The 25,907-nt window shown below is 32.1% G+C and overlaps 2 protein-coding genes across 2 annotated transcripts in view; both read right to left on the bottom strand.

The window, feature by feature from the left end:
• Positions 1-241: 241 nt before the first annotated feature.
• On the bottom strand, positions 242-4,688 carry LOC139529727 (uncharacterized). Its single transcript, XM_071325589.1, has 5 exons — positions 4,553-4,688; positions 4,229-4,300; positions 1,502-1,610; positions 1,146-1,273; positions 242-427 (listed from the first exon to the last, which is right to left on the bottom strand). The coding sequence occupies exons 2-5, from the start codon at positions 4,290-4,292 to the stop codon at positions 339-341; spliced, it is 390 nt and encodes a 129-aa protein (XP_071181690.1). The 5' UTR covers positions 4,293-4,300; positions 4,553-4,688; the 3' UTR covers positions 242-338.
• Positions 4,689-15,482: 10,794 nt separating this feature from the next.
• Positions 15,483-25,907, bottom strand: part of LOC139529726 (uncharacterized) — a 72,813-nt gene continuing 62,388 nt past the window's right edge. The window contains exon 5 of the mRNA XM_071325587.1: positions 15,483-15,687. Coding sequence (XP_071181688.1) covers positions 15,614-15,687 — 74 coding nt within the window. The 3' untranslated portion in view covers positions 15,483-15,613. The remainder of the gene's footprint in view (positions 15,688-25,907) is intronic.

Below are 25,907 nucleotides of genomic sequence, written 5' to 3'. Positions count from 1 at the left end.
ATTGTTTTTGTACGTTCAAACTGCTTGTACACCAGTGCGCTCAAAAATGTAAGTAAAGGAATGTTAAAATTGTCAGCAGAAGTCACAGCATAAGTTAAAGTTGTTTCGACATGAAATGACATACACTTTATTTGAACTTATTACGAAATTGTTAATACTAATCATAATTCACAAATGAAATGTCCTTCTATTATGACAAATTAATATGTATTCTTTTAAAACTATGCTTAAAAAAATTAACAACTGTTTAATTTGTTTATTTTTAGAAATAGATGTTACAAAAAATGTCTAAATAATAATAATCTTTACGTGTAGGTCTATTTATACAAATACAGGAATTACAAATATGTCGTCTTAAAAAGCATATAAGATGTAAGTCCGAAAACCATGACCACGAAGTTATTAACTAGACCTCTGGCACCATTTCCTGCAAATAAAAAAACAATCATATTTATAATTCAAGCTAAAATAGAAAGAAAAACAGACAAACAACCTTACACAAAACACAGTTATGGGGAAAAAAGACAAATAAACACAATATAGACCAAAAATGGGGTTGATCTCCGACACTCTGGAAGGGTACAAAGATCCTAAAACGTTTGTTTACTCTTGAAATATACAATGAGTTTAGAATCTCATAAATTAAATAAGTTAAAAATTGTGTGATAGTTCAATGAAAATGGTCGTCACATTAAACATTAAACATATAAATATAAAATTGAAATATACATACAGGACTTATAAAGGCCAAAGGCTTATAACTTGCGACCGGCGCAAACACGCAGCGTGGTTATACATGATTTTGTGATGTATTTTCTTTTTTTCTAGAAATAAATGCTACAATAATAATTAACATTCAGAATTATGTTTCTAAGGTGGTAATTCAGAATTACGAAAACTGATTCGGTCGCTGACATTTATAATCATCGGATCGAGTCACCTACCACGTCTCCTTATTTTTACATACTGTGGATGCATTCTTATTCGTGGAATACAATTTTCGTGGATTTCGTTAGCACAGGTTACGAATGACAGTTTTTATTTAAGCATGTATGCAGACTCGTTTGACTTATAATATTAGTGGACGACTGCATGATTATTGAAAGCCAGTATTATAAAAGAAGTTAAAGTTTTTACAGACTTACCACTACCACATCCACGATCGGAAAGATCCTGTTTCGCAGTAGTGATTGCTTGGCTTAGGATTGATGAGGTAAGATCTGAGCAATCAATGGCAACTTGATTCAAACAATCCAGATAGGTATGAACAACACTATACAATAAAAAAAAACATTAATATCCATGTACATGTATTACGTTTTAAAATTGATCAAAACCTAAAATCGTATTTTCAATCATTTTAAGAAATAAGTATATATTTAATTATGACATGATGATGCTTAAAGATAAAAAAATAATTATGAATTGAATAGTGCAATTAAATGTTTTACAGTGGTATAAATCAATTTAAAATGAAACTTATACATTATGGATATCTGACCTGCATATTTTGTTCGTGTCTCCTGTTAACGCTGCTACTGGTAACGCGCTAGTATAGTCGTTAGAACAGGACACTATTTTTGGTGGAATACAATCGTTGGCACACGCTCCTAAGTAATGAAATATTATAAAGAAATTAATGGATGTATTAAAAAAAAGTTACTGGAAACAATTTACTAAACAAATTACTTTTAAAAGGTAAAATAGTACGTTGCATATTTCATGCGTCAAACTGGCCTAACCTATAATGGTTTACCTTTTTAAAATTGATATTTAGATGGAGAGTTGTCTAATTGGCACTCACTCCACATCTCCCTATATCTACCTTTTGAGTTCATCTAAATTATAAATCACTCTAAGACGAATATTATAAATCCATAGATATGTATGAACAAACACAATTGAAGAGTTATATGACAAAAAATGACCTAAACTAATAACCAAATCTATCTTCGGCTAACTTTGTTTGAGGGATTTGAAACCTTAGTTTGATTCTAATTTCAAGATTTATATTTGCTTGTTATAAAGTTTTTAAGTACCGAAATACTGAGAACTGGACTTATGGTATCCTCGGGCCTGATACTTTTCCATCAGAGGTTTCGACTAAGTAATGTATAAAACGAATAGAATACGATTAATTGAGATTATAAAAAAAGTTATATTTTCAATAATGTGGTTTAATCCAATCAAATATTCGTGTATGTGCGTTAGTTGTTCAGTCTGTAGCTCAATGCCATATTTGGCATGGCCATAGACGGCGCTTGCAGCATGAATTAGAATTTTGAAATTCCCGTATCAGCTTGAAGCAGAATTTTGGAAATCCCGTTTCGGGCACTTGTTAATTTGATATCGACAAGAAAGCAGGGGTTACGCAAATTAGTTAAACTATCCAAACCCGCCCACCCTCCCTATGAGAATAGTTGATGCTGTTTTTGTTTGATATTTTCAGGCACTTGTTTGCTGTATTTGATTGCAATATTATTGTTACCAGTATACAGGTAGGACCTTCATAGTATTGGACCTATACAGTATAATTTGGAATAAACTTGCGTTTCTATAATTTCGACATTTCCGTCATTAAGCAGGTGAATAACATATGGACTTTGTGATTAAGCATCCAGAATAAATTCTAGTTTTAAGTAATTAACAATTTTAACAACTGGAAAGAAAACAAGACATTTTAAAGAAATTAATTATCTTCTACTATCCTTAGGCGCAGAGTAAATTTTTAATGGGGAGAGGTTCAGGGAGACTGGTAGTGATTGGGGGATTATTTCACTCGGCCCTTGCTCACGGTCTGACAAGTTCTGCAATTTAATTTGCAGTTTTTAGAAAATGTGGTTAGTGGTTACGGTGGGGTCTACAGATGGGTACCTCTGGGACCTCCTTCACCTCATCTAATAGAGGGGAGGCCTACACTTGCCAACAGGTGGGGCACTAATAATTGGAGCATTGGTAATGCGAGTATTTTCCCTCGGTATAGGTAATCGGTAGTCACCCTAGCGCTCAACAAAATATTATAGAATACTCTGTAGCCAAAGTAATGCCACAAAGTTAAAATGTATATTCTAGTCATGAAAATGTAATACAAGTTGGTGTAACAAAATGTATGTTCAATTCAAAGGATTGTGTTTGTATTAGTTGTAAATGAAAAACAGAGGATGGAACCTCTAAACATATGAGTATTATATACAGAAAGTCTGTATCATTTTAATGTTGGTGTTTGTGAATTACTGTAAACAACAGATAAAGAGAGACAACTCCATATTTATATCAATCACTTTGTGATTAAAGGAAGGACTTCAACATAGTTCAGAAATACGTCAACAACTCTTGATCGTTGTTCTTCATCTTATTGTTTTTCGTTCAGTATTTATATAGGGTGTTCTTCTATGAGTATTGCAATTAATGAGAAAAAAAACCCTGTTTTACATTGTTAGCAATGAATTATATTGATTTCCCAGTGAAATAAAACCGATAATTTCCAATATGAAATACAACTGATTATTTCACTCCTCTTACGTCATAAAACAAAACTCCATGTCAAGATGTCAGATAAAACAAATTGTGAAAGCGTAAACAAAGGTATAGTTTCTTACACATGTGTTACATTTCAAACAGAAATGGAAATTTGGTCCTCAATGTTCTTTACTCCGTACTTTATTTTGGCCTTTTTAACTTTTTTTGGATTCGAGCATAACTGATGAGTCGTTTGTAGACGAAACGCGCGTTTTGCGTATATACAAAATTTAGTCCTGGTATCTATGATGAGTTTATTCATAATTGAAGCTGTTTGTCAATGTAAATAAAAGAATAGCTAATCACAGAAATCAAATATCGAAAAATATTCAGCTTGCGACAAAACAACACTAATAAATAACTCATGCGATACTCGAATTCGTGAATTAATGCCATGTTTAGTCATTCGTTAAATATTTTTTTCTATTTGAATTCTTCGAAACATTATTCGATATATGTTAACAATAGAATTGAAATGTTAATATCATTATTTATTTTTTTATTTTTTATTTGTAACAGATTAGGATCAGGCCAGGTAAATATCAGAAAAATAAACGAACTGGCAATGGGTAATGACATAGGTAATGAATAACATAAACCATCATTGGACAAATGGAAAATTTGAATAAAATGCAATGCTAAATGTCTTCGTAAAATTCAAATTATATTTCAAACAATAAATAAGAAAAGAAAGAACAAAATGACTTACCTTGCATGACAAAACTAGTAAATAAAAGACAAACAATCACAGTTAAGGCAGACAGGCAGTCCATTGATGTGTCTATTGGTGTGTAAAAATAAATATAAAAAAAGATTAAAATGGAATTATTTGAAAAGAAAAAAAAAACGTGTTCAAGTATGAAAAAAATACCCTCAAAAAGTGTTTATTGTTTATTGTTTTAAATATTTGAAATTAAAAATAGAAAAAAAACCATTCAATTTAAAAAGAAAAGAAATATGCATGCTAAAAACAAATTGAGCAGTAAGGAGATTTATAAAAAAAAAACATGCTTTTAACTCTCAAACGTATTACCTGGTAAAGAAGTGAAAACGCTGTTGGATGTCTGTATCCTTGAAACGTTGATGCAGTTTCAATCCTTCTTAATCTTTATATACGATTAAAGATAGTTATTTCGCAACAACTGTATGTTCGAACAAGATTTTATTAATATTTTGTAACACCGGTAACAGTTTGACAAATGTTAGTTCGGGGCTTTTCCCTTTTCTATTTAATAAACGCTTTTAAATCTATTTTGAAATCCGGTTTACTTCAGATATTAATCCAATTAAAATTTTAAAGTCCACTTTGATGTTTACTTTATTTTTGGAAATTTAAGAGTACATGTTATTATTATACGTAAGAAAATGTGTATCTTAATAATGTTTCCGTCGATAGTATACTAAGATGCAATGCTAATATTTAGTGAGATATATAAAAAAAATCTTATATTTATGTGAAGTTTGTTGTTATATTTTGATTTAAATGTTATGTATCAGCTCGGTGTTTTATGCAATGTTTTTATTTTTTCCGTGTTTCTTTTTGTTTTTGATTATGTTTTCGTTCCGTTTAGACTAGTGTTTTTCCGGTATTTTTGAAGTAAACACTAGTTACAGATACTGATAATAACGAATTGTTTATCTATTCGTGTTTAAACGTTCGCTGAAGATGGAAAAGGATGAACACTTTTTACTGGGGGCAAATATTTATTTTGTTTTTGTTGTTAGTTTCGTTATTGTACATATTTTGTTTAGTTTTGTTATGATTTTAGTTTGTAAAAAGGTTTACCTCGGTTTAAGTTAGTAACCCGGTTTGTATTTCTCTCGATCGATTGATGACTTTCGACAAGCAGTATACCATTGTTGCCTCAAATAAACTATTCATGGGGGAAAAGAACAGTTTATTTACATGTATTATCTTTAATGTGAATAATAACTTTAAAAAAAAAGAAAGACAAGACAGGGAAATTATCCTTGCAAAAACTCAGAGTAATGTTTTGTTGATTTTTCAATCGCGATCTATTTGCCTCACCCTTCCTGTTTTTGATGGGCTCGTGTTGCCTAAACATTTTTTTTGGTGGGAGGGAGGGCTTTATAGGTGATCAATGCGATCCAAGACTCTGTTTTTCTTGGTTTAAATGCCACAGTAAGAAAAAAATCTCAATCATCTAAAGCCAAACATGTCATTAAAGTAATGGTAGGCGTTACCAAATGTATTAAACGCAATAAGACTATGATACAAAACAATATATGAACAAGTCTTGTATTTAATGGGCCCAATTATTGCCCGATAAATGCATAAAACTTTTTAATAAACATTACTACCGAACGTTCATACTGCAGAGGACAAGTTGACAGCCTTGCATCATTGTATCTCCCTCATGCAAAGCTCTGATTCTTTTCACGGATTTGGCTTTACTTTTTGGACCTTTTGGATTATAGCTCTTCATCATTTATATAAGCTTTGGATTTCAAATATTTTGGCCACGAGCATCACTGAAGAGACATGTATTGTCGAAATGCGCATATGGTGCAAGAAAATTGGTACCGTAAATTTTATTACTACCACTGGGTAGATGCCTCTGCTGGTGGACTATTAGTCCCCGAGGGTATCACCAGCCCAGTAGCCAGTACTTTGGTACTGGCATGAACATACGGATTTTTTGTGTTATTTAGATTTGCTGTTACAAAATTTTAGAAATTATTATAAATTAAGGAATGTATCTCCCTCATGCAAAGCTCTGATTCTTTTCACGGATTTGGCTTTACTTTTTGGACCTTTTGGATTATAGCTCTTCATCATTTATATAAGCTTTGGATTTCAAATATTTTGGCCACGAGCATCACTGAAGAGACATGTATTGTCGAAATGCGCATATGGTGCAAGAAAATTGGTACCGTAAATTTTATTACTACCACTGGGTAGATGCCTCTGCTAGTGGACTATTAGTCCCCGAGGGTATCACCAGCCCAGTAGCCAGTACTTCGGTACTGGCATGAACATACGGATTTTTTGTGTTATTTAAATTTGCTGTTACAAAATTTTAGAAATTATTATAAATTAAGGAATGTATCTCCCTCATGCACAGCTCTGATTCTTTTCACGGATTTGGCTTTACTTTTTGGACTTTTTGGATCATAGCTCTTCATCATTTATGTAAGCTTTGGATTTCAAATATTTTGGCCACGAGCATCACTGAAGAGACATGTATTGTCGAAATGCGCATATTGTGCAAGAAAATTGGTACCGTAAATTTTATTAACAAACAAAACTTTAAAAAAAGAAAATTTTCAAATACTGTAAAATCAATTTATAATAAAAAAGTTCTAAAAGTGTCCGAAACAATTGTGTCTGTGCTTGACTGTTAATATATAAATAGTTTTATAGGTATATTTGTTCAAACAATGACATTCAAATTTTAATCTAAAACAGCTTATAAAATGTCAGTCCTGAAACTGTTGCGACAAAGGTGATAACAAGACTTCCGGCACCATTAGTTGCGAAAGAAAATGATTTTGTTATAAATACAAGGTAACAAATCGGGAAACATCCAACATATTAGCAGAAGTAATATAAGGTAGCATCATGAGTGACAGCTATTATTGTATAATATGGAAGAAGAACATCATGCATTGAAAACGCGTTAAAATGGAACAAAAACGATCATTAACATTAATGAATGGTTGTGAATGAAAACCGCGCGTTTGTTGTACCAAGACTATGGTAGTAGTATTGCATGATATCATAAAAAAATGTCAGATTACTTTTTTCAATCTTATTTCAGTCATCGAATGATAAAGACCCTTGTATAAATGATAAATAAACCGTAAGTTTCGATAATTACAATGTAGCTAGAATAAGCACACTTCATTTGCTCAGACATATCTAATTAGGACTATTTTGGGTAGGTGTCTCATTGTATTGTCAAATATTTATCAGCAATATAAAATAAGTAAAAAATCAATTAACAGCAACCAATATTACATAAAAATAATCTTACCTGCAAAATTTATAATTGTCATCGTCGACTTCTGCTATCGTAATGGTGTAGTTTGAGGCGCATGATGATATTTTTGATGTGGAACAATTCTGGGCATCACCTCCTAATTAATGAATTATAACTAAATGATTAGCTGTTAAATTTTGATGCGATTTATCATGTCTATTTTGTACTGGTACCTATGATGATTTATTGTTAAGATAGATAACTGATTGACCAAAGATAAGTATTCTCTCAGACAATATCTCCCTTAAGGAAAACAAACAAAGAGAAACAATTATCCGACGCAAAATTATATCATCAGTCGTAGTTAAGTAAAATTATTGATTTATCACTTATAAGTCGGTCAAAGTGAGGGAAAATTTATCACTTATCGGTCATGGTAAATTGAATTAATCACTTATCGGTCAAAGCAAAGTAAATTAACTTATCGATCAAAATCTAGGAAATTGATCACGTATTGTGAAGTATATTCATCAGTTATTGCTCAGCGTGATTACTTAAATCATAGAGAGATATTTTGATTCTTTATCGATCATAATAAAGTTTATTGATCATGTATCGGTCAGAAAGACGTTTATTGATCACTTATCGGTCATAGTGAAGTAAATTGATCATTTATCGGTGATAGTGAAACAAAGTAATCACTTATCGGTCAGAATGAAGTATATTAATAAATGATTGCTCAACGTGAGTACTTAATAATAGAGAGCATATTGATAGTATTTGTAAAAAAAGCCTGCTCTCATCTATCTTTGCTTCGACAAGTTAAACATTTATTAGATAGGTGTTCACTTATACGTATTTACTATGCTTTTATTAGACCTTTATTAGAATATGACGATGTTGTTTGGGACATATGCTCCCAGTATGAGACTGAGCATAAACGTAATAAACATAAGCTCCGAAATTATGCTAGCAACCTCAAATCTCATTTGTTGAATCAGTTCCCACCTTAGAACATTTTTTGTGCAAATTGTAATCATCCGGTTGAGGATAGCCAACATTTCTTTCTTTTATTTGCCCTAAGTATAATGATATAAGACAGATCATGCCATTGTTGATAATGTACCCGGCCACGTCCACTTGTTTTTTGTGTCCGTCTGATGAGTTGAGCCTTTTTCAACTGATTTTTATAGTTCGTTCTTATGTTCTACTGTTATACCACTGTCCCAGGTTAGGGGGAGGGTTGGGATCCCGCTAACATGTTTAACCCCGCCCCATCATTTATGTATGTGCCTGTCCCAAGTCAGGAGCCTGTAATTCAGTGGTTGTCGTTTGTTTATGTGTTACATATTTGTTTTTCGGGTTTTTTTGTTTTTTGTGGATAGTTGTCTCATTGGAAATCATACCACATTTTCTTTTTTATATTGACATAACTATTGAATATCTATTTTTTGGAAATGGATTATTTCCATATGATATGAATATTACTGTTTTTAATATGTTCAGAAATATATCAGTGACACTCAACGTTTTGTTTGAAACTAACTTGTGTTTTGTTTTATTTAGTTTAATTTGTTTCTCCTACACTTCAACATTAATTCATTTATTCCACTGGGCAAGCTTAGTGTCTCTTTCAAGGCATGTATATATCAATATTTTTAATGACTTATAAAGGATATTTGCATGTTTCAAGGTTCTTTAAATGAGTGATGATTAATTGCCTATATATCTAGATATACTTTGTATTTAGTAAGTACCACTTTTAATTTACATTTGCTCGTGTGTGCTCACAAGTGGCACGCATGTTCCACTACAAGTATAGTGCCTTATTTTAAATATAGTTTTTATAATTGAATTATACCTTGTACATGTATTATGGCTAGAACTAGTACTTTTATGGGCTGTGCCTGTTGCTTAATCCTTTTCATATCTTAATGAATAATATATGTTTTAAATCGAAATTATGAACTTGCTATTTAAATTTTAACTATGAAATATACTTTTAATAATGTGAAATACTATAAATAAAATGGCAAAACAAAAAATCATAAACATTGATAAAAAGGGTTCCGTACAGTTTGAATGTGTTTCCATCAAACAACAAGTATAAGACAAGTATCTTACCTTGCATGACAATATTAATAGATTCCCGTTTGGGATGACAATTTCAGGAACTCAATTTTCGGCTCTCCCTTGACACCATTAGCGAGTATGGTCTTAAGGAAACGATGACAGTACGTCGGAGGGGGACGATAAATGGCTGACCTGTGTTAAAAGAAAGCCATATCTCTTGCACGTTAAAGACACCCTTGAAGATTTCGAAAAAGAGTAGACTAATGCCGCTACAAGACAACACTCGAACCCGCAAAGTGGAAAGGGATTAATATAAGTTGCAAAACTTGTTTCCCAATCCACTCTAAATAAATATGTTTAAACTTATATTAATAGATACCAGACAAATATTTTACCTAGCATGACAATACTAATAGATACCAGACAAGTATCTTACCTTGCATGACAATACTAATAGATACCAGACAAGTATCTTACCTTGCATGACAATACTAATAGATACCAGACAAATACTTTACCTTGCATGACAATACTAATAGATACCAGACAAGTATCTTACCTTGCATGACAATACTAATAGATACCAGACAAATATTTTACCTTGCATGACAATACTAATAGATACCAGACAAGTATCTTACCTTGCATGAAAATACTAATAGATACCAGACAAGTATCTTACCTTGCATGACAATACTAATAGATACCAGACAAGTATCTTACCTTGCATGACCATACTAATAGATACCAGACAAGTATCTTACCTTGCATGGAAATACTAATAGATACCAGACAAGTATCTTACCTTGCATGACCATACTAATAGATACCAGACAAGTATCTTACCTTGCATGACAATACTAGTAGATACCAGACAAGTATCTTACCTTGCATTACAATACTAATATATACCAGACAGGTATCTTACCTTGCATGACAATACTAATAGATACCAGACAAGTATCTTACCTTGCATGACAATACTAATAGATACCAGACAAGTATCTTACCTTGCATGACCATACTAGTAGATACCAGACAAGTATCTTACCTACATGACAATACTAATAGATACCAGACAAGTATCTTACCTTGCATGACAATACTTATAGATACCAGCCTTGCATGACAATACTGATAGATACCAGACAAGTATCTTACCTTGCATGACAATACTTATAGATACCAGCCTTGCATGACAATTCTAATAGATACCAGTCACATACCTTACCTTGCATGACAATACTAATAGATACAAGACAAATATCTTACTTTGTATGCCAATACTAATATATACAAGACAAACAATCAAAGTAATTGCAGACGTTTTCTCCATTTTTATGTTGTTTGTCTATAAGATAAAACGCAATTCACAAATACGCGTCATTGGATATATGTATTTAGTATACATATCCGATGACTACAATACACTTTTTACAAGATTAAAACAAAAAAGAACAATTATCACTTAAAACAAAACAACTCCAATTAATTATTTTAACAAAATTGATTAACTCAACAATAACATTACTTCAAATCTGAATAAAAAGCAAAAATGAAAATCTCAGCAATACTGATCTCCGATTTGTTTTGTGATTTTGCTTTGTTTTGATGTGTTACCTGTACATTAGACGAGTTTGTATATTCTTTACACGATTCATTGTTCATATTCTCTCATTTTATTTACCTTGCATTTCCTATCATGATTTTCATTTTAGCTATGGCGGTGTCAGTTTATTTTGATTTATGAGTTTGACTGTCCCTTTGGTATCTTTCGTCCCTCTTTTATTACCACTGGTTCGATGTCTCTGCTGGTGGAAATTTTGTCCCCGAGGACATCATCCGCCCAGTAGCAAAACTAAAATTGCATGAACTTACGAAGATCAAACAGGAAACTGGCTCGGACGTCGCCCAGTATAAAAAGATCCGAAACAGACGTCACCATGGACACGGTGTCGACTGATATGGCAGGTGTCCCCTCATCACCAGAGATGACAAATATCTCAAACCCGAGTCATTCAGATCATCGTCCTAGTGACAAAGCAATATTACACATATACAGTCATGTTCAGTTCTCCTTAAATACATTTTGGTTTTTTATGACACAGTACAACACTGTCGCATTTTAAAATGTGAGACAAATGGCTTCAAAACTTGTGCTATTTTAATTACAGATGCTGAATTCACTAGCAATTTGACCAAGAAGTCATATTTTACCAGAAGTTACGATGATCTGAATTGTAAATCGATAAATGTCATCTACGGATTAGAGTGCAACCTTTGCGGATTAGTATACGTCGGAGAAACGAAAGGAAGGCTAAACAAACGTATGTGCGGTCATAGATCAGACATTAACCTCAATGCTAACGACATTCTTTACCAGCATTTCAATCAGCCCAATCCTTCCATCGTTTCTATGACTGTTCGCATTATCGAAAAGATATACCATAGCTCTAACAATCCTAATCTTTCAACGACTCTCCGTAGACAAAATGAAGACTACTGGATTAGACAATTGGGAACTGCAACACCGTATGGATGCAATGACAAAATTGATGGTATAGGTATTCTATCTAGTTCTTCGTGTAACTCGGTGAATGTGATGAATATTTTCAACTCGACTCCTCGACGTAGACGCAGTCATGGTCATCGTCATTATACATCACCTTCTCTGCATGATGTCTATATTAATGACTTGCTGTCCTTCATACAAAAGCCGTAAGGTATTTATCTCATTCGCACGAAACTTTATTCATTACCCCTTTCAAGACTTCATTCTCTGTTCAATTTATGTTTGGAATCCACTGTTACAAACCCTCATTCAAACCAATACAAACTTCAAGCTATAATTTCGGATATTGCAAGTCACACACTTGTCTAGCCAGTTTGCATTGGAAAAGATGAAAAAGAGAAAAGATCTTTTCTAAATCTTTCCTTTGCTAACATAGGTCTCGATGGCGTCAACCTAGGTAATATCCTTCATCATAAATTAGTTCAATCGAAAATACATCCTTTTTTAAAGACCAGTCTGTACCAATAATTTCTTATACCTATACCAAACCTATTGCAGATAAAATTTTCAATTACAAACGCGTTTTGCAGAATCTCGATATTGACGACTTCAAGGCTAAACCTCCTGATTGCACTTCCCAAGTGCTAGTTCCCAATTCACATATAATCCTGCTGGACACGATATTGCCGGTGACCTTAACATTGTTAATAACACTTCTCTACGAAATGTGTTATCGAAAGGTCCGAAATATCGTGAGCCTAAATCCATCAATTGGAAATACAACTTTAAAATTTTGATGGATCCAGTCGAGGATTATGCCAGGCAATGGGCTTAGCGCGAAAAGGAAGACATAGACACTCTATCCGAACGCATTATGGCAGTGAGGTCGTCAATACAAATCAGAATTAAGAAACTGAATGGGTCCATCAATGCCCATGCTACGTCAATCTTTAAAGACCCAAATGTTGCTAAACACCTATTCGACCTCCATGATAAATATGTTGTTGTCCCCGCAGACATAGCCCAAAATAACATCGTTTTTGTCTGTAAAAGTCACTACATTAATTGCTTGATAAACGAATTAGGTATAGACAATTCACTTGGAAACTCAACATTTACCCTCACGACACTTACCAAAGAGGAAATCCTGGATAATCATAGGTCTGTTCTTTGTTCCTTTACAACCAAAGATGAAGAACTGGATCTTCCATCACTGTATTGGATACCTAAACTACATAAGTGTCCTTACACACAACGGTATATTGCTGGCTCTTCCAAGTACTCCATGAAACTTCTTTCTAAATTATTAACATCTATTTTATCAGCAATCAAAGACGGGCTTCAAAGTTATTGTGAAACTGCCTATTCTACAGGTGGCGTGAATCAGATGGGGATACTTAAAAATTCCAAAGATTTTTTAGAGTACATACAATCTAACTCTCTTTCATTTTGTAACAGTATTAAAACATTTGACTTTTCTACTCTTTACACAAATATTCAACATTTCCAAACTAAAAGACAAATTGAAAGAGTTGGTATTACCCTGCTTCATAAAAATGAATGGCCAACGTAGATACAAGTATCTTGTCTAAGAGAGGGATAAATCATACTTTGTAAAGAATCACTCTGATTCAAACAAAAAATTCTCTGAAACCGATAATATCAAGATGCTTGATTTCTTGATTGACAACATATTTGTAACGTCGGAGGATGTGTTTTTCAACAGACTGTCGGCATCCGAATGGGAACAAACTGTGCCCCTCTACTTGCCAACTTGTTTCTTTATTATTAAGAGGCTGATTTCATGCAGGAACTTCTTAGGAAGAAAGAAAAGAAGTTAGCAATATCCTTTAACTCTACTTTCCGCTATATAGATGACGTTCTTTCACTAAACAATTCCCAATTTGGTGACTATGTGGAACGCATCTATTCCATCGAATTGGAGATAAAGAATACAACAGATACAGTTAAGTAGGCTTCATATCTTGACTTACATCTAGAAATTGACAATGAGGGTCGGTTGAAAACAAAAGAGATGATTTCAGCTTTCAAATTGTGAACTTTCCATTTCTAAGTAGCAACATTCCAGCAGCACCTGCATACGGGGTATATATCTCCTAATTGATACGATATTCCCGTGCTTGCATTTCCTATCATGATTTTCTTGAAAGAGGGTTACTGCTCACAAGGAAGCTATTAAACCAAGAGTTCCAAATGGTAAAGTTGAAATCATCCCTACGTAAATTTTACGGACGCCATCACGAGTTGGTTGACCGTTATGGAATAACCGTTTCACAAATGATATCGGATATGTTCCTTACGTCCTACCTACAATCCCCTTCCCTTTCATGAATGTGACCTACCGAATTATACTATTTACCGGATTTGTAATCACATAAGCAACACAACGGTGCCACATGTGTAGCAGGATCTGCTTACCCTTCCGGAGCACCTGAGATAACCCCTAGTTTTTGGTGGGGTTCGTGTTGTTTATTCTTTAGTTGTCTATGTTGTGTCATGTTTACTATTGTTTTTCTGTTTGTCTTTTTCATTTTTAGCCATGGCGTTGTCAGTTTATTTTAGATTTATGAGTTTGACTGTACCTTTGGTATCTTTCGTCCCTCTTTTAGATATAAATTAAGCTTACTGAATTTCTGGTCATTTGTTTTTTTTTTGTTGTATTCCGGTCAAATTTAAGAATTAAATTAATCTAGGTAAAAAAAGCGAGAACTTGCATTTTGAAAAAAATAGAGATGGTACACTTTAATTTTTTTATTAACTTTTTCAAATCAACTTGGATTTTCATCAAACTATGCGACTATATATATATTAAGCTTACTGAATCCAAGGTCATTTTGGTTTTTGCTTCATTGCTGTCAAATTTGAGAATTAAAGTAATCTAGGTAAACAACGCTATAATTTGCAGTTCGAACAAAATAGAGACAATACACTTTAATTGTGAAATAACTTTTTTCAAATCAACTTGGATTTTCTTCAAAAAAAAGGCGGATTGAACCTTGCTAGCCTAACCTAACGCTTTTATGGCAATGCTAAATATAACAGAAAAATGACAATATTACATTACTGGATACAATCCAAATAGCTGGGAGAAAATAGAGGACAGAAAAACACGCGTATTAATATAGAAAGGACAAATAATGGTGTATACAATTAAAAGTAAAGCAATCGCCCTTGGATTAATTTCTTGAGTAATATAAAAACAGTTCTGAATTATCTACACCAAGGTTACGGTAAGTTTTATCAAATATTTCAATTAAAAGCAGGATATACTGTTATTCATAACAATTCATGAATACTCTGATATTGAAGTGGGTGCTTGTTGCCAATAGACATACATGTAACATGTCGATAAACTTACATAGATATTGACAAGGAGAAAGATGACATTAATAATCATTAAACAAATATCAAAAACTGTACAATCCAATTATTTCAGGATATTATGTTGACAATAAATTATATGTGCAAGTGTCCAAAAAAGATTTTGTTCGTATATGTGTTTGAATGTTATTTTATGAATATTTTTGCATGTGGATTTGCTCATCTAAAACAGCTCATACAATATTAGTCCAGACATCAATGCAACCAAGTTGTAAACAAGACTTCCGGCACCATTTCCTGCAAAGAAAATGTTTTGTTATCAATAATAAGTTATAAATCTTGAAACTTTCGACATGTTATTAAAACATAATCGATGACTTGTTAACTTGTTTCATAAAAAGGCAGAAGAGGAAAATAAGGCTCTCTTAAAAAGGTCTACAAATGGAATAAATACGATACTTTTAAAAATGTTCCGGATCATGGAGATCTAAGAAATAAATTTTGAACTGATACATGTAGATACAAATAAATTCCTGATATTGCAGTACATGAGTACTTGACAAGTTAATATATTGGGTATTGGCAGTGCACGCTTTGTACCAAGACAATGTTTGAAGTATTGCATGACATCATCAAAAGTTGATTTTAAGTTTTGAACTCTTGTGTAAATGATAGAGAGTCTTAGGTTTCGATAATTTTGCAAGAGGAAACACCTAAGAGTGTTCTAACATATTTTGGAACTCTATTGATTTTTGTCTTATTGGCAACCATACCACATATCCATAAGCATAGCAATGTATTGAACCGATTGTAGACTGTATAAACATTAGAAGCTAGTAATATAAAAGATAGTAAAGTTTTTTGCATACATACCACGACCACATCCATACTGAGAAAGTGCCTGTTTGGCCGCAGCAATTGTGTGGCCAATAGTTGAGGAACTGGAGTCCAATTTGCAGTCAGTGAACACTTTGTTCAAACAATCCAGATAGGTATGTGCTGCACTGAGTTAATAATAGATTCATTCCAGAAAATATTTGATAGTATCAAAAAAGTAAAAAAAAAATCAAAGCAAAAATTTCCTAATAAAATAACAAAACTAAAATCTCAAACACATCAAACAAATGGATAACAACAGCCATATTCCTAACTAGGTACATGCATTTCCATATTTCCAAAACGGTAACTAAACCTGGTTTTAAAGCAAGCTAAACCTCTCATTTGTAGGACAGTAGCCAATATATACGTATAAACGTTTTAACAATATATAAGTAATATATAATATAGTATTGCGGTATTTATTACCAATTCATTCATTTTTATCAAATATTCCTTTTTTTTTGGCATAAGAGGAAAATAAAAAACACATCTACACTAATTTATATTAATTTTGTAGCATACTATACATCGGAATATATGTGCATACATGTATATATAAAATTTTTGAAATGGTATCGGGTTATACATCGGTATACATATACATGTACTACCCCTTACTATCATTTTGGTTGGATATCATATAATGGAATGCATTTATTGGCAACAAGCAATGCTTGATAATGCTTTATTAAAAGGGCCATCAATTTTGTTTCATCTATATGAAATGAAATAAAAATTGATTTAACGCACAAAAACAGATAGTACACAAGGTTTTAACTAGTCTGACCTGCATATTGTGTTCTTGCTTCCTCCGGCACCTGCTACCGTGCCGCTGTAGGTTTTGGTGCATGTGGACATTTTTGGAGTATTACAATCCTGGGCGTCAGCTCCTACATAAGGAATTATTATTGTTCAATTTTATTAGGTGTGTATGGTGGGAATAATGAATTTATGGTCCTTAAATATTGAAGAGATTTATCACGTCCCTGTTATTTAGATTAATAACCTATCGACCAAAGAAAGGTAATTTTTAAAGAACACTTTCATTCATGGAAAACATACGCAGAAAAATACTTATGATGCTTATCTAACATTAAAATAATTTATCGAGCATAGTTAAGTAAATTGATCATCTATCGGTCTTAGTGAAATATATCGATCACTTTAACTGATCATTAAGTTACCAAATATAAGTATTTATTTATTTTCTATATCTAACAATCCAAAATTCAATCGTTGTCAAATTTGTGATATTGTTTTTAATTAAGAATAATTGCGGTGTAAACCATTTTATAGCGTTTTTTATTGGAGGCAGTCTATTGCTTGTTCGGCCCTTCAGCTTAATTAAACTGAAATATTTTGAACCTTGTATTTTAGAAATAAATCTCTACAGTATAAACGAATCTGAATTTTATTTGAATTTGAGTTAGATATTTTTCAAAGCTACATGAATCATTTATTCTCACTGTACATTTGTACTTACATAGTTTTAAGCCCTAAGACACCGTTACATGTAAGTGTTTACGTTGGGAATAAAACTTTTCGAGTTGCTACCGATTGAATTATTTAATTAAACATAAATATATTAAGAAACAACAAATTAAACTACAGCAAAAATTATACAATATATATTCCAATGAGGCAACTCTTCACAAGAGACCGAATTACAGAGCAATTAACAACTATAAGTCACCCTACTAAACAATTGGAATAAGCCCTGCGCTCTGGAATGGAAATCAGCGCCTTTAAAGACTTATGAAGTGTTATCAGATTATGTGCCTTTATTGACGTATTTGATGCTTTGGAAGGGTTATCAGCTTATGTGTATATAATGAATGTGACCTACCGAATTAGACAATATATATACGGTACTTGTTATCACATAAGCAATACGACGGGTGTCACATGTGTAGCAGGATCTGCTTACCCTTCCGGAGCACCTGAGATCATCCCTTGTTTTTGGTGGGATTCATGCTTGTATTCTTTAGTTTTCTATGTTGTATCATGTGCACTGCTGTTTGTCTGTTTGTCTTTTTCATTTTGAGCCAGAGCGTTGTCAGTTTATTTTAATTTATGAGTTTGACTGTCCCTTTGGTATCTTTCGTTCCTCTTTTGTGACACATTACACGCGCTGGAAGGTTTATCACCTTCTGCGACTAAAATGGCGATTTTTGTGCTTTGAAGGGTTATCAGCTTTTGTGCCAAAATTGACGAATTACTTACTCTGGAAGGGTAATAAGCTTCAGTGCCGATATAGACGCATTACGTGCTCTGAAAGGGTTTTCAGCTGCTCTGTCTATATAGACGCTTAACGTGTCCACCTTGTAAAAAGCCGGTGATAAGTCGTATTCAGTAATTTCAAAAAGCAAAGTAATTGGAACTGACTATTGGTTCACTCCATCATTTTTATATCAGGAAATGTTTGTACTAAGTCAGGGAAAAGATAGTTGATTTCAATTTCGACTTTGCCATCTGTATTTTCCGTTTTGAAATATCCTTGAAACTCTGCATTTTTGTAGTTTAACTTTTGGCTATGAAATGGATTTTTAATAACGTGAAACAACATAAGGAAAAAAGTAAAAGAAAGAAGATATAATAAAAAGGGTTACTTATAATTGACATCCTTTCGTCAATTTTACGGTCGCCGTCACGAGTCGGTTGATAGTTATTCACAGATAATTTCGGATATGTTCCTGATTTCGTAATTATAATCCGCTTTCCTTTTCACGAATGTGACCTACCGAAATAGATTATTTACCAGGTTTGTAATACCATGAGAACACGACGGGTGCCACATGTGGAGCAGGATCTACTTACCCTTTCGGAGCACTTTAGATCACCCCTAGTTTTTGTGGGGTTCGTGTGGCTAAGTCTTTAGTTTTCTATGTTGTGTCTTTTGTACAATTATTTGTCTTTTTCTTTTCCTTTGTTAGCCATGTCGTTGTCATTTTGTTGATCTGAGAGTGTGACTGTCCCTGTGCCACCTTCGCCCCTGTTATCTACATGTGTTTCCATAAAATTAAACAAAGTATAAGAAAAATGACATACCTTGCATGACAATAATAATAGATACAAGACAGGCAATCACAGTTACGAAATATATTTTGTCCATTTCTATATTTTCTCGTCTATAACATAAAACGCACCTTACAAATAGTACTACATGTATGCAAATAAATTAAAGATTTAAATGATAATAATAATCATTTAAAATTAAAAAAAAAACCCACAAGTGTTGAAATAGTATTAAACAAGTAATTAACAATAAAAGCCAGATGAGAAGTAAAACAAATAACAGCAAACATGTTAATCGCTTCTGACTGTAAAAATCTTAATTTTGAAAAATAATCCTCCAATTCAAATACAGATAAACACGATGTTTTTTTTTTCTTGTTTTTTTTTCTTGTATTTTTTCAAGAAAATAGAATAATTACGTTCATTAACTTCATTGTGTAAAAAAGTGAATTAAGAAAAAAAATATCTTTTCGAAAACTAATTATGATTGGTAACTAATATGATTTAGTTTCAAATATACCGTAAAACAAATTACCTGTTTCAGATAACTAATTTAATATACTGATGATATCGGTACACTGCAGCTTTATGGGAGTTGCAATAGGTCCAACTCTTTTTATACGTGTCTTGTTTGTTATGTCACAAGTAACCTTCGTACGAAGACGTATTCCCTAACATTTTTTTAATTTTTATCCCAGTTAATAAATATTAATGACAGAGATCGGTTTTTGATCTTTTGTTATCGTTAACGTCTTGCTGACATGCCTATAAATCAAAATAAAAAATATGTAACATAAACGGGATGATGTCTGGGTTTTTCTTAAACTCAGAAAAAAAAGTGAGTTATAAATCATGCAATGCAATCTAATAAAATCAAATTTAAAAAAATACTTGAGATCAGGAAGATATTGGCGAGTAAAATAATTAGAATTTCTTTCATTTATGATTTATGCCGGTTTTTAAATGTAGATTTACGAAAAACAGAGATATCTTTATCTACATACCCTATAACAGGCAACATTTCAAACATATATATCGCATCAGTGTTCCAGATTTCCATTAACAAATTGTTCAGCTGGTTTATGTCCACTTGCAGGTTTATGGTTAATATTTTGCAATTGTTTACAACAAGTTTTAGTTACTAATGAATCTGTACAAAATATTATGCAAGGAAGATCCAAACATCGAATCGTACCTACAAACAAATCAAACATAAGAAAAGTTAATATGTGAACATATTGAAAATTAGAATTTCTGACATATGGAATCAGTGTTCCTTATACAAAAGAAAGTCTTTATAAAAAAGAAGTGATATAATTGCCAATAAGACAACTGTCCACAAGAGATCAACATGACACAGAAATTCACAGCTATAGGTCACCGTATGGCCTTTAATAATGAGCAAAGCCCATACCGCATAGTCAGCTAAAAAAAAGGCCCCGAAAAGGACAATGTAAAACAATTCAAACGAGAAAAATAACTGCCTTATTCATATAAAAAATTGAACAAAAAACAAACATATAACTCAAAGACAAAAGACAATCACTGAATTACAGGCTCCTGACTTGGGACAGGCAAATACATACTTAATATGGCGAGTTAAAACATGTTAGCGGGATCGAAACTCTCAGTTATTTTGTTTGGAAAAATTGAAACAATATCAAAAGGCAAAACAGAAAATACTATTTTCATACCATAAAACAATATAAACATAATACCAGATGTTAATGAAAATGTCAATATACCAAGAAAAGGAGAAGTTGAAATAAGTGTATGCAATTGATATATAAAAACAAGTATTGCTATAAAAAACAAATGTGAAAATCATTTTCACAGAGAACGGACTATTTTTAATAAATAACTAAGCTAAAATTTCTATTTTTCTGCAATAATTGAAAATGCAGGCTTAAATATGCCTCGTTAGAAAGTTTATATATTAAATATTGCAATTATATTTGTGTATATTATGATGTAAACTGAAAGTTATTATTGACAGAAATAAATAAAAGATTGCATCTTCTGTACCGATTGCTGATATCAGGATTAATTTTTTTTGTAATTATTTTATTTTTCAAGATGAAACATGTGAAATTACATTATACAGTATTAGACACAAGGTATAAAAAGTTAATTAATACTTGTAAGATCGATTAAATCATGATGGTATAATAAGATATAAATATTACAATTGATTTTGTTAATTAAATGCTGCTTCTAACAATTGCCACTTCTGATCCATTTTTATTTTTTGTGAAGGGGTTAAGAAACATACAGAGTATTTTTCTATTTTAATCCAATACTTTAAATATTCTATCCCACCATATTTTGTGGGTAATACACTCTTACATTTACATTTGTATATATAGTATTTCAGTAGCAACAAGATATTATCAACTGTTTTACTGTTGACAGAATCCTCAGAAACATCTAAAATGTCCTCTTTTGCAAGATTTCATAATTTCTAATCCAATCTATAATGGATAACCAGATGTTTTGTGTTACATTACATTCCAAAAAAATGTGAAAAACATTTTCTCTTACTTCTGAACAAAATGTACATAGTTCAGTTTCTTTTAATTTACATTTATATAAAAAGGAATTACATGGTAAAATCCTATGAACAATCTTTAATTGAAATTTTTTTTAAAACGAATTTTTTGTTATAATATTAATGAAGGGCATGGAATAAATTCATTCCAATCTTCAATCTGTAAATTTTAGTCTATTTCCCATTTGTTACGGGAAGAAAGAGATAACACTTTATTATCCTCCAGAAATAAATTATAGAAAAATGTACAGGACTTTGGTTCTTTTTTAACTTTATCTACTAATTTAGTTTCAACTTGATAAAGTTTAGAACTACCTACTATATCAGGATTAGTTGTTATCCGAATAATGTTGCTTGTACCGTGGAAAATTCTAAAACAACTACAATGTAATTAGTATTTTAATTTGAGAGGCCTAAATACAACTGCCTTCATGAATTTTAGTCAATGCATTTTGACAACACATGAGTTAAGATAATATGTTAGCTCGCTTAATAACCAATTTCAATAATTTATTTACCCGATTTTTATGTCGGATATGTATCTAAGTAAAACAATTTATTTACTAAACGATAGTTATTTCTCCTTTGCACAACGTTGTTATGTAAGCGTCAACTTCTTGACACTTTTACAAAACAATGCTGTAAACAATCTAGAGTATTGCATTAAACATATTCAATTTAGAAATGACTCGAAGCAAACATATCTTTGTTACATTTAAGCTAGATTTATGTCACTAGTTGCACAATGAGTTTAGCAGTAATATGTACATTAGTATCTTGGCATAATCAGACAGTCATGTTTTAAACTAAATACTTAAAAATAAATATCTCTAATTGATTTGCAACATTTACACAACACTAAGCTCTCGATTTTAAAGTTCTCGTGATGTCAGATTCCGCACAAAGGGTTGATTTGGTATTTGAAATATGTTTTTTTTAGAATACTTCCGCCTAGCAACAACGTCATTGCTAAAGATGGCTTTTCATTGGTGCTCATCACTATAAAGTAGCGAAGCCGCACCTACTCAGAATATGGGACGTTATTTTTTAATTCGAGTTTATCGGTGTTTGTTTCTGTACGGAGTTAAAATAAAGTAAGGGTAAAGTTTATTTTACCATTTTTCCTGTATAAGCCTCTAATGTAAATTGGTCTACTCAATTTCCTAACCAGCGACATGTTGTTTTATTGTTTATTGAGTATTTGTCCCGATTAATTGGTCATGATTTTCCTTTCCTGCACTGGAAATGTGAAGCGTGTGTGTGTGTGTGGTGAGTAAAAGGGGAATTAAGATACGCTGTAGGTTACAGTAGTGCATCTAGGTTTAAAAACAACCTCTTTTCGTTTATTGATATTGTATGCAATTTAGACCTATAATATATTTATTTAATGGGAAAGTCATCCATATATTTATCAATTATCACACAAACAGTCTGACATCTTATTTGATTTTAAAGGATTAGATTTGAGAATGGAAATGGGGAATGTGTCAAAGACAACCCGACCATAGAACAAACAACAACAGAAGGTCACCAACAGGTCTTCAATGCAGCGAGAAATTCACGTACCCGGAGGCATCCTTCACTGGCCCCTAAACAATTATATATACTAGTTCAGTGATAATGAACGCCATACTAAGCTCCAAATAGGACACAAGAAACTAAAATTAAAAATACTACAAGACTAACAAAGACCAGAGGCTCCTGACCTGGGACAGGCGCAAAAATGCGGCGGGGTTAAACATGTTTATGAGATCTCAACCCTCCCCCTTTACCTCTTGCCAATGTAGAAACGTAAACGTAGATTGTTTAACTAATATCAATAATTGTTCAGGATGTATAGATGTTAGTCACGTGGGATGATTGCAGTCTTCGAAACGTAAGACAAACATTTATTGATTCACTTCGCTATGATTATTACCTGTGTTGGCTTATATGTATTTGGCATTGAAAAGCGCGTCAGACGCATGCCATTTATAATGTGTAGTTTTAACTTTTTAAACACAAAAACAAAAACATCACCTACATGATAACTTGATCAAGGCAATGAATGATTAAATATTTGAACAGCATAAATTTAAACTTATTATGGTTCGTATTTGATTATACTCTTATTTTTAAAAGAAAATGCAACAAATCTATTTGTTATTAGTTATTTGAAAGGCCTCAATTGAGATAATTTGCTTTTTAAGAATTTTAAGATTATAAGGATACAAAATTTTTAAAAATTGAAAAAAAAATGGATTTAAATTTTCAATAACTGATCATTTCATGTTATTTTCCAGAATAATAAAATCAAAAGCGCGATATAAACACCGTTTTTGAACTCTCTGGGTTTGAAAATATATTACATAAATAAAAACGAAAACGACCATCATGAGAAGTAGAAGAGTTCAATCCAATCCGTCAGAAAGGTCGATCGGTCATATCTGTCCGATTAGTCAAATACTTTTACTATAAGTCAGACAGATTGGTGATGTGAGTTTGTCGCGAACTTAACTGATCGTTGACTGATCGATGACTGCTGATTGATCGCTAAAACAGTCACACATAAGGTTGCAAGTACTGTAATTACATCAGGTCTGATATATAATCCTGCATTACTGCTATATAATCCTGCATTACAAATAAAAATATTGTTCGCTTTGAAAACGTTAAAAGAGCAAGAGGATATTGTAATAAAGTCGCCAACAAGGTTTTTGAAATGGACAGATAAAATAAAAATGGACCTCCATTTAAAAGATGAAGCCTTTAGATTGAGATTACCAAGACCCTTTTTGATTGGCCTTTAACTTTAATAGCACAATTATAAAAATCACAACAGTTCAAACAATAATCTTTAGTCAAACTAAAATGTACACTTATGTAAACTATTTAAACTTTTGTACATGTTTATTGTGTTAGGTCAAGGTTAAAGGTAATACAGTATTTTATATGTTCACTGTTTTTTTTTCGCGGCGCACAAACCCAGGTATTTGCACATTTTATTATGCGTACGTACATTATATTTGAATCCGTTAATAAGTGAAATGACGGTTCTTCTCTACTGCTTTCTGTCGAATCACAATTAAGTTGTTTCATCTAATTTACAGAGACATAAGGCTGGTTTGTCTTCAAAAAAAGAAGTCGTTTTTATTCTTGAGTAAAAGCATGTGTATATTTATAAATGTTATGATGAATAAACAGTCTTTGTTACATAAAATATAGTTTAAAAAAACCCACAAAAAATCACATTATTTTTCGAAGATAGTTTCTGTTCGCGCTTTCACCGCATCTCCTCCTGTTCATCAGACAGAATTGTTTTCGTTAATAGTAACGACTTGTGACGTAACCTAATAGTAACGTATAGTGGTATTTTGAATATGTTATGGAATCATATTCACGGACCAAATTTCATTTCCTATTTTAGGTCGGCTTGTATAGTTCAATAAAATATGGTTCCTTGGCTTCACGTGGAATATTTTCATCTTAAAAAGGGATAAATTTAAAATTTTCCCTTTCCACATTCTTCAAAGTGTATACTATATCTCAATAATCACTTTTGGTAAATCAAAATAGAAAAAAAGAAACATTCAACACAGAAAAGATTTTAAAATGATAATCTATATAATACTACAATGAAATATATTTAAAACATAAGGTACAAAGAAAAACGAGGGAAAAAACATGTACCGAGGACTTTTAATACACACATTACTATATTTTAAGATTTTGGTAATTAATACAATTGTGAGGTTCTCTATTCAGTTCGAATATTGCTGTTTGAATTACAGTAACGAATTTTAGCCGTGTCAAGTCATTTGTAAGGTGTCAGACATATTAGGTAGGTATCTTGACCAAACATATTTTTTTTTTACAGGAAATGGTTATGAACTTTGACTAAAGGCTACGATTTTAGACCTGGGAATGAAATCATATTCATTTTGTTACAAACGAGGGACAAAAGATACCAAGTGGGACAGTCAAAATCATCAATCGAAAATAAACTGACAACGCCATGGCTAAAAATGAAAAGAACAAACAGATAAACAATAATATATATAGATATAGGAAGATGAGGTGTGAGTGCCAATGAGAC

Source organism: Mytilus edulis, chromosome 7 (assembly GCF_963676685.1).
Source record: "Mytilus edulis chromosome 7, xbMytEdul2.2, whole genome shotgun sequence".
Classification (NCBI taxonomy): Eukaryota; Metazoa; Mollusca; class Bivalvia; order Mytilida; family Mytilidae; genus Mytilus; species Mytilus edulis.
The sequence above is the reverse complement of the archived record's forward strand: the minus strand, read 5'-3'. Positions and strand labels throughout refer to the sequence as shown.

Coding starts and splice junctions, on each gene's coding strand:
- LOC139529727 (XM_071325589.1), bottom strand. CDS start 4,292: ATGGACTGCCTGTCTGCCTTAACTGTGATTGTTTGTCTTTTATTTACT. Junction 1,611..4,228: donor TACTAGTTTTGTCATGCAAG/GTAAGTCATTTT, acceptor TTCATTACTTAG/GAGCGTGTGCCAACGATTGT. Junction 428..1,145: donor CGATCGTGGATGTGGTAGTG/GTAAGTCTGTAA, acceptor TTTTATTTGCAG/GAAATGGTGCCAGAGGTCTA.